The sequence below is a fragment of the Myotis brandtii genome, unplaced genomic scaffold (assembly GCF_000412655.1).
Source record: "Myotis brandtii unplaced genomic scaffold, ASM41265v1 scaffold1441, whole genome shotgun sequence".
NCBI lineage: Eukaryota > Metazoa > Chordata > Mammalia > Chiroptera > Vespertilionidae > Myotis > Myotis brandtii.
Genome location: NW_005355164.1, coordinates 154365 through 163076, shown reverse-complemented (window position 1 = coordinate 163076; position 8712 = coordinate 154365). Strand labels below are relative to the sequence as shown.

The 8712-nt window shown below is 52.0% G+C and overlaps 2 protein-coding genes across 3 annotated transcripts; one reads left to right on the top strand and one right to left on the bottom strand.

The window, feature by feature from the left end:
• The first annotated feature begins 618 nt into the window (after positions 1-618).
• LAMTOR4 (late endosomal/lysosomal adaptor, MAPK and MTOR activator 4) lies at positions 619-4507 on the top strand. Of its 2 annotated transcripts, none has more exons than XM_014535526.1 (4): positions 619-744; positions 1668-1748; positions 3700-3817; positions 4165-4257. In XM_014535526.1, exons 1-4 carry the CDS (start codon positions 742-744, stop codon positions 4209-4211), a joined length of 249 nt encoding a protein of 82 aa, XP_014391012.1. In that variant the 5' UTR covers positions 619-741; the 3' UTR covers positions 4212-4257. The 2 variants fall into 2 exon arrangements, with proteins under 2 accessions (XP_014391012.1, XP_005861215.1); XM_005861153.2 differs by having other exon boundaries at positions 629-744; positions 4182-4507.
• Positions 4508-4749: 242 nt separating this feature from the next.
• Positions 4750-8707, bottom strand: LOC102248390 (chromosome unknown open reading frame, human C7orf43; the record flags this gene model as incomplete). Its single annotated transcript, XM_005861162.2, has 11 exons — positions 4750-5484; positions 5597-5790; positions 6036-6190; positions 6702-6865; positions 6955-7037; positions 7395-7542; positions 7648-7768; positions 7923-8009; positions 8139-8268; positions 8366-8461; positions 8618-8707. Coding segments are annotated over 11 exons (1422 nt in total), but the record flags the coding sequence as incomplete, so codon positions are not given.
• Positions 8708-8712: the final 5 nt, after the last annotated feature.

Sequence of the window (8712 nt, the reverse complement as noted above, 5' to 3'; positions counted from 1 at the left end):
GGGCTGCCAGCTCTATCCCCAGTGTGGGCTGTACAGGAAGCAGCTAATCAATGACTATCTTTCATCATTGATGTTTCTCTCTCCTTCCTTCCTCTCTGAAATAAATAAAAAATATATATATTTTTAAAAACACTCCAAAGTACTGTTTCGAATTTTTTCTGGCAGAGTATTCAGTATTGAAGCTGTGTTGCCCAGCGGGGGATTCAATTCACCATCACAGGGCTCCTAACAGAATCCCAGGAAGAAACAGTTTGGGGAACAAATCCTTGTATTAAACAGAGAGCTGTCTGGAGTAAGGGTAAGGGTGGCAGTTGAATAGCTTTTCACATGCATGTCACGTCCTTTCACTTTATTCTCTTGCTGTGGTCACCCTCGTGGACAGTCTAGCGCAGGCAAAATATCTCTAACGCTCAGCACACAGGGTCCCATTCTCCTCCCTCCGGCCCCGCCCCTCCAGGTCCACTCCTTCGCCAACACTTCACCCTCCCACTCGCGCTCAGGATCAGAGGGGCGGAGACATGGGTGTTAAAGGGGGTCTGCGACCAATCCGCGTGCGTCTGGGAAAGCCCGATGACGTAGCCAAGCTCCAATCCGCATTCTGGGGGCGGGGCTGAAGTCCGACGGGCGCAGGGCGCAACGCAAGGCAGGAGGAGGAGACACCCTGGTGGAAGCACGTGACCTGGGTCTGGAGCCGGAAGCTTCCTATCTGGTAGGGAGCGCCCCCCATCACCTAAGGCAGCGATGGTGAGTGAGGGCGCATGCGCCGGAGGACGCGCTGGGGGCTCCTTGTCCCTGTCCCCCAGTCTCTTTAGTTGCCCCTTCCTTGGCCAGCAGTCTGTTGTCACCTCCTGTTCGCCCCTGGACGGAGAGGGATTGTTGAGGGCTGAGGAGGGATCTGGGGGAGGTTGTGGTCTGCGGAGGAGGAGCTGGTCACATGGAGAATTGGAAAGGGGGCAGGAGAGAGAGGCCAGTGGGGCTGCGAACGCGTCGGGGGTAGCAGCGGTGGGATGTGAAAGAACAAGGGAGCCCAAGAGCAGCGGGTGAGGACACATCGAGGTTCAAGATCAGTGCTGCCCTACCTGGTCTGGCTCAGTGGATAGAGTGTAGGCCCGGACTGAAGGGTCCTAGGTTCGGTAGGGGTCGAGGGCACATGCCCGGGTTGCGGGTTGCGGGTTGCGGGCCGGAGCCCCAGCAGGGGGCGTGCAGGAGGCAGCCAATCAATGATTCTCTCTCATCATGGATGTTTCTATCGCTCCCTCTCCCTCTCTGAAATCAATAAAAATATATTTTTAAAAAGAAAAAATGCCATTCTTTTAAAATATATATTTATTGATTTCAGAGCGGAAGGGAGAGAAATATCCATGATGAGAGAGAACCATTGGTTCAGGCATGTGCCCTTGACCGAAATCGAACCTGGGACCCTTCAGTCTGCAGGCCGACGCTCTATCCATTGAACCAAACCAGCTAGGGCAAGAAAATACCATTCTTAAAAAAAAAAAAAAAAATCCGTGTTGAAGGCCATGTAAAGGGAATGCGAAAAGGGTCTGGAAGGGCCCTGGCTTGGGAAAAAGAATGTCTGGGGCAGGTCATGAGAGACCTGGGTTGCAAGTGAAGAGAATCGAGGCCATCCTCCTAGCAATGCTTCTGATTGCATCTTTACCCACTAGACTTCTGCACTGACCCACGGGCTGGAGCGAATTCCTGATCAGCTCGGCTACCTGGTGCTGAGCGAAGGCGCAGTGCTGGCGGTGCGTTCTGGGCAAAGGGGGTGGGGGTGGGGGAGTCCCCCCAAGTACACATTGCCCAGTTGAGACTAATTTCCCGCTATTCTTGGTCATAATTGGTATAGTAAGTTTTTAATAATTAAATCTCTGGAATCTCAGTATGGTAATTATTCTGAGGTAAAAGGGTTTACTAACTTTACCGAAGTCAGACAACCAGTTACAGGTTTGTTGATAACTTGTATTACCCAAGTATTTATTGAAGAGGCTTTGTATTTTGTTCCATAGTACAATGTAGTGTTAGCTTGCTAGAAGTTTTCAATCTAGCTAGAGAGACAGGCTTAAGGTCAAAAGCTTAAACCAATGCCAGTGGTCAAGACAACTGAAAGAGTTCAGAAAATGAAGGATTCAACCCTTAAGGTTATAACTTGTGTTGTGACAAGGAATCCTTGAAGGACAAAAAATTCAGCTGGGCCCTGACCGGTTTGGCTCAGTGGACAGAGCATCGGCCTGTGGACTGAAGGGTCCCAAGTTCGATTCTGGTCAAGGGCATGTACCTTGGTTATGGGCACATCCCCAGTGGGGGGTGTGCAGGAGGCAGCTGATCGATGTTTCTCTCTCATCGATGTTTCTAACTATCCCTCTTCCTTCCTCTCTGTGAAAAATCAATAAAATATATTTTTAAAAAATTCAGCTGGGCTTAAAGGAAGAATGGTTGTGAACAGACAGAAAAGGAGAGGGCTGAGATCGATATATTTGCAGGAGTGATGCCTGTTTTGATAGTGGGTTTATGTTGAAAAGTTTGGAAAGGTTTGGGGTAAGAAAAAGATGTGTAAGAAAAGATCTGATTGTGGAGGCCTTTCAAGACTGGGGCAATAGGAGCTTTGAAGGGTTTTTTTTAACAGAAACATGAGCTGATAAAATAGTTGAGCCAGACTGTTCTATTAGGTGTGAAGGTGGGCTGGAAGGGGTGGAATCCAGAAGCAGGAAGGCTGTTGCAGAAGGAAATCTGTGTATGAGTATGGACTGGTGGCACTGAGAAGGAGCAAGGAGAGAAGAGAATTTAAAGGAAGAATCAATATATCTTCATAATGACTAGAGATAGGTAATAGAGGAGATACTTCTCCATTCAGTACAACTTTGAACTCAAGCCGACAATGATGGTTCCTTTAACAGGAAATTACTAAAGGAAGTTTACTGGGGGATGGGAGCGGTAAGGGGAATTTTGATGGCTTAACTTTAGACATCAAGTTTGACATAAAACAACAGCAGTTAATATGTATTGCTAAGAGCTGTTTTGAGCACCTCACCAATATTATCTCACATAACCCTCAAGAGCCCATATGATAGATGCTATTGTCTCTCATTTACAGATAAGGAAACTGAGGTACAGAGTGTCCAAGAGAGCAAAGGGCACTGAACTTAACCTAGTGGGAGGCTCATCTCAAGGAGGTAGAGAGAAGTTGTGACAGTCACATGAAAAGAGGAAGCCCAGGCCACTGTGATATGATTACCCAAGGGCAATGTAATGGGGGGGGGGGGGGGAGGAGAGGATGTGTTTGTGTCAAGGACAAAAGGGATATTTGTTTCAGATTCTGCAGACAAGGCAACAAGTGGGAAGCCAGGAAAAGATAGAGCCTTGAAAGTCAGTGATGTTTGAGAATGTGGTTTTATCAAATAAATGGCGACAGGGAGAGAAATCAAGTTTCAAGGGATTCGAAAAGAATGGTCAGTAAAGAAATGGATGAGTCACAGCTTACCGGGGGAAGCCCAGTATAAGCATGAGAACCAGTATGACATCTAGAAGGGCAACAACATCATAGGAAAGTTTTAGGTTTGTTTCCAAAACGGGTGACCTCGAGGGTACTAGGAAATGGAGAGGAAGAGGGTACCAGTGCCAGAGCCAAAGTGGTTCCTGAAATTCTTTCCCAATTCTGTTCCCTAATTCCTGCCATCCTCCCGCCCTGTCTGCATGCAGTCATCTGGGGATCTAGAGAATGATGAGCAGGCAGCCAGCGCCATCTCTGAGCTGGTCAGCACAGCCTGCGGTTTCCGGCTACACCACGGCATGAACGTACCCTTCAAGCGCCTGTCGGGTGAGCCCCATCCCCTGCCCCTACTGGTGGTGATAGGAAGTAGGGTGCTCCCAGAGGTGGGGTGCTGTCCTCAGGGAAAAAGCACTGGTCTCCTATCAACCTCCCACCATCTCCCCCTGGGGTCCCTGGTTCTGGCCACTTTCTTCTCTTTGGGATTCACCCCTGCATCAGAAGTATGAGAAAGTAAGAGAAGGGTATTGAATGCAGACGCCCCATCTTCAGATCTCTGAGCGTCAAACCATCTCATTTCTTTGGCTCTTGATTCCAGCCAGTCTGTGTATGACCCCGTGGAGGCCATTACACCCCACTAACTCTGTGTTCCCTTCCCTCTCCCGGGGTTTGGGAAGGTGTGTCTCCCCTCCAGTGGTCTTTGGAGAACACACGCTGCTGGTGACCGTGTCAGGACAGAGGGTGTTTGTGGTGAAGAGGCAGAACCGAGGCCGGGAGCCCATTGACGTCTGAGCCTGCCAAGGGTGAGGGAAGAGGTGGATTGGGTCCGTGAACCTCTGTGATGAGGAAGATGCAACCTCCTCTTTCTCGGCCTGATGCCAGACCTAAGGCTCTCTGCTCACCCTCTCCCCCACACCCCATCACCTGAAGGGGGAGAGGCTTGGTGACTGCGCTGTGTTCAGAAGAGGGAGGACAAGGGGGCCTCCCTCTCTCCTAATAAACATGTCTGCTGTTCCCAGACCCAGGGATGTGTGTATGGGGGTTGGGAGGTGCTACACCCATGTCTTCTGCCTTTTAAGAGGAAAGTCATGTAATTCAGCCCAAACTGGTGGAGCTAGGCTATCTCTGAGCATATCAAACTGAGAATCAAAAGAAAAAAAATGGGGGAAGGGAGCAGACAGGAGCTATTTGGTATGCATGCTGAAGGGAATCATTCTGAGCTCTGGTCTCTGCTCCTTCCACCAACACACAAACAACAGTCATTCTCCCTCCTCAACAGGCATTTAATAGACTTACTTCAGTTGGAAGCAGTAGTTGGAGAATAAGTTACAGGGACAGACAAAAAACAAAAACAAAACCCACACAACTTAAAGTGCTTCAGGCTGCAAACGTAAACATGAGGGGCAGGAGGAGGCCACCTAGCTATCTCCCCTCACCTCTGAGACAGGAGGGTCATTGTCTGGGTCCCTTTACCATCACCACCCTCGAGTCTCAGCCCTCAGGAGGGGGGAGGGGGGATTTCAGAGGCAGGAAAGACAACTTAATAGGAATGAGAAAACACTTTGTAAACTTAGAACCAGGGAGCAAGGCGGGGAAACAAGGGAGCTCTTGGAACCCTTGCCCTGACCAAGGGGTGGGACCAGCCCTCCCAGGAAGTCAGGGAAATACTGTTGGTTTAGTGCTGCAGCCACACCCGCCCGTTTCACAGCTTTTCCCTCAGCAGACACAGACAGGCTGCGGCCTCCTCACCCACAGTGGGAGGCATCCCTAAGGAGGCACAGTCTGGAACAAGGACCCCCTCCAGAGGCATTCGATTTCTGGGAGTATAAGAGCCGGCAAAGTGCTACTTTACAGGCTCCACCACCAGGACTTTGCACTCGCGCTTGGCAATCTTGTCCAGAGAGAGCACAGCCTTTTCTGGGGGCAGGTAGAGGGGGCGGCCGACTGGGGAGGCCACAGGGGGTGTGATGGCCCTGCGCTCCATCACACTGCCGGACCTGGAGGAAGGCAGAGAACGTGGGCTCTAGTTAGACCTCAGGACCGCTTCCTGCTCCCGCTCCAATTCCGGCCTCTACTGAGTCCAGTGGCTCCCCTCCTTTGGTTCCATACCTCATGAGGTGGCTGCGGGAAGGCTGTTGGTGAGAGAAGGACTGAGAGCGGCCCAGGCTAGCCTGGTGCCTCTCCACCAAGTCCCGGACAGCTGGGCTGCTGGGACTGCTCTTTCGGGAGAGGGGCCGGGCCTCGGGTGGAGGGTGGGACACACTAGCAGTGAATTGTAGCTTCAGTTTCATGTGCTGGCTCAGCTGGGGTGGAAAGACACAGATCAGCATTCCCACTTGGCTTCCAGGCCCCAGACCTCCTTTCAAATCACCTTTCCGCTTGGCAGACCAATATTGGACCTAAAGTCCACCTTCCTTTAGCCTGGCTTTAGTGCCATCCATTGTATTTCCTCTCCAGCAGCTAGCAGGCCTAATGCCTCCTATCCCAACATTCTGCATCACCCACCACACCGTCCACCCCCTCTCCAGTGGGCACCTCCCCAACCCACCTCAAAGAGCCCTGTCCTTAGAGCCTGGAAGGCTACACTGAAGGTGAGTGCACTGCCCTTCCGGGAAAAGCCAAGGTTGTTGAGGGGCGTGTGGCAGACAATGGAGTCTAGGGCAGCCTGCATGGCCCGACGGTCCTCCTCACACAGCTGCTTTCCTGGGGGGCAGAAACAGCGACCAGTAAACATCTGTATAGTGTTCCTCAGCAAGGGGCTTCCAGGAGCACAGTCTTGATTGATCTTCAAAGTCACCCTGTGGAGTAAACTGAGTATATCTTTTGCCAAATGTTATAAATAACAGCTGATATTTATTGTGTGCTGGGGTCTATTCTAACCACTTCATATTCATTAAATCTTTAAATCACCATACCATCTTCATGGTGGGGGTGGGGGGGAGAGCAGTATTATTTTCTCCTTTTTAGGGATGAGGGAGCTGAGGTTCAGAGAGGGTAAGTAACCACCCAGGGTCACACAGCTTATAAATGATGGAGGTAGAAATTAAACATACCAGGGAGCTAGCATCAGTGCCAGTGCTCTTAAATCATCCTGCCTCGCTGCCTCTCTAAATTTTCTGTCTGTGACACGAGCCAAAGCAGCCTGCCACATGTCACCCACCTCCATGGCTTCTTCCTTTCCCCTCCCCTCCTTCGGGACAAAGGCCCAGCCTACCAGCCTGTGCGTGCTCCGGGGTCCACACGAGCCTCACAGCAAGGAAGTCTTGGAGATTGTTGAGCAGTGTGTAAGTCACCGTGAAACGCTCATAGGTCCGAACTGGGGACTCACAAGAAGCAGTCATCACAAAGCACGGGCGGTCCAGGCGAATGCTGGGCAGGCTAGAAGCAGTGGGAGGGGAAAGCAGGATGTATGTGTTTTGAAACAAAGGTGAACAGGGTGGTCCCACCAAAGGTTCCCACACACTCACCGGTAGTGGGTGTAGATGCTCTGGGTGAAGGGCAGCTTTGGGGTGGACCACTGAACCACAGCAATCAAGGGGACTTCTAGGCCCTGTGGGAGGAGCAGAGGGAAGCATCATGGGTAACAGAGATCCCCTCTCATCTTCAGGTAACACCCTAGCCTTTCCCTCCCACTGCTTTTTCATTTTTTTGTTAATCCTCACCCGAGGATATTTTTCCATTAATTTTTAGAGAGACTGGAAGGGAGGGGGAAAGAGAGAGAGAAACATCGATGTGGGTTGTTTCCCACATGAGCCCCGACCAGGGCCGGGCATTGAGCCTGCAAACAAAGTATGTGCCCTTGCCCGGAATCGAACTCAGGACCCTTCAGTCCACCAAGCCAAACCAGCTAGGGCCCACTGCTTTTTCTTAACCTGTTTCCTTGAAATCACCAGCCCCTAATACTCACCTCCTTGGCCCCTGGAGGTGGCTGCTCACCCACTCGCAGCTGAAACAGGAAGTTGTGTTCCTCTAGGGCACTGAGTGGGCAGGGGAAGCAGCCAGAGGTACCAGGAAGCCGACAGAAGGAGCCCATGGAGACCTCCCCAGATTGGTGACTAGTTCAGAAGAAAGGGGACAGAGCTGGGTCTTTTCAGGCCAGAGCTCTCAGCCCTGCCCCCAGCCCCACCACTTTGCAGCCCTGCCCCTTCCCAGGACCTCACCAGACATTGTCCACCAGCAGCACAGAGCCATCGGGCATGACAGGTAGATAACTGGCATTGAAGTTTGGGAGGATACGAATATCCCAGATGGAAATTTCCTCTTGGGAAGAGCTGTTCAGCACTGTCGAAGGTAACCAGCGCAGTGATTATCTGGACCCCTCAGATCCCACCTTAATCCCCCAAAATGAACCTTTCCCCCCCAGTCTGCACAGAGTAACTGCCACCCAGTCATTGCCCTTGCTGCTACCCAAGACCTTAGCCACCAATCTGCTCACCCTTGAGAACAGTCAAGTGTTTTCCAGCCACAGTGAACTGCCGGCATTTCAGAACTGGAGGGGGCAGCAGAGTCAGCAGGGTGCTCACTGCGGGAGAGAGCAGGAGCAAGAGCAAGAACGGATGGGCTGGGCCTGGGCACAGACCTCACCTCCAACCCACAGTTCTAACATTCCTCTTAATGCCGCTCCAGCATTTTCTCCCTGCGTTCTCCCCACCTTGGGCCTTGAAAGCACTCTGCTCTCCCCGGAAGGTCTCCCCAGGAAATCGGGTCTGCAGCAAGCGCAGGTAGCCTTGATCTCTGACCTCTGGTGCCTCAACCTCCCGCTTCCACACAGTTACTACAATCTGAGCAAAGGGACACAGGGCCACAGTCAAGAGGAGAGGCAGCCAGCCTCAGAGAGGACATCTGAGTGAGGAGAGCTTCACCCCTTGCCAATCTTACCTTGGCCTTAGGTGTCCCGGGGGGCAGTCTATCCAGTGAAACAGTGAGTGGGAAGATGACCTCATCTGTGGACACAATTGGCTCTTCCACAGGCAGCTAGGGGTGTGAAAGGGGTGGAGAGGTCAGGAGAGGGGCAGTTCCCTTTCAGAGGTGCCCAGTTCCCTCCTCATCCATCATCTGCCCCCAGCTTCCTCCCGATGTCCCCCCTCCTCTCCGGTCTTTGGATCCCAGCAAATCACCCCTGGTCCTCACCGTGGTCACTCCCCCTGAGGTAGCAGGGCCCGGGCCGTGGGTGAGAAGGGGGCTGCAGCCGCGAAACAACCCCCCACCGCCCGGATCCCCGCCCC

Excerpts from the sequence above, each read along its gene's own strand:
- LAMTOR4 (XM_005861153.2), top strand. Across the intron at positions 1,749-3,699 it reads GCGAAGGCGCAGTGCTGGCG|TCATCTGGGGATCTAGAGAA; the intron begins GTGCGTTCTGGG and ends GTCTGCATGCAG. Across the intron at positions 3,818-4,181 it reads ACCCTTCAAGCGCCTGTCGG|TGGTCTTTGGAGAACACACG; the intron begins GTGAGCCCCATC and ends TCTCCCCTCCAG.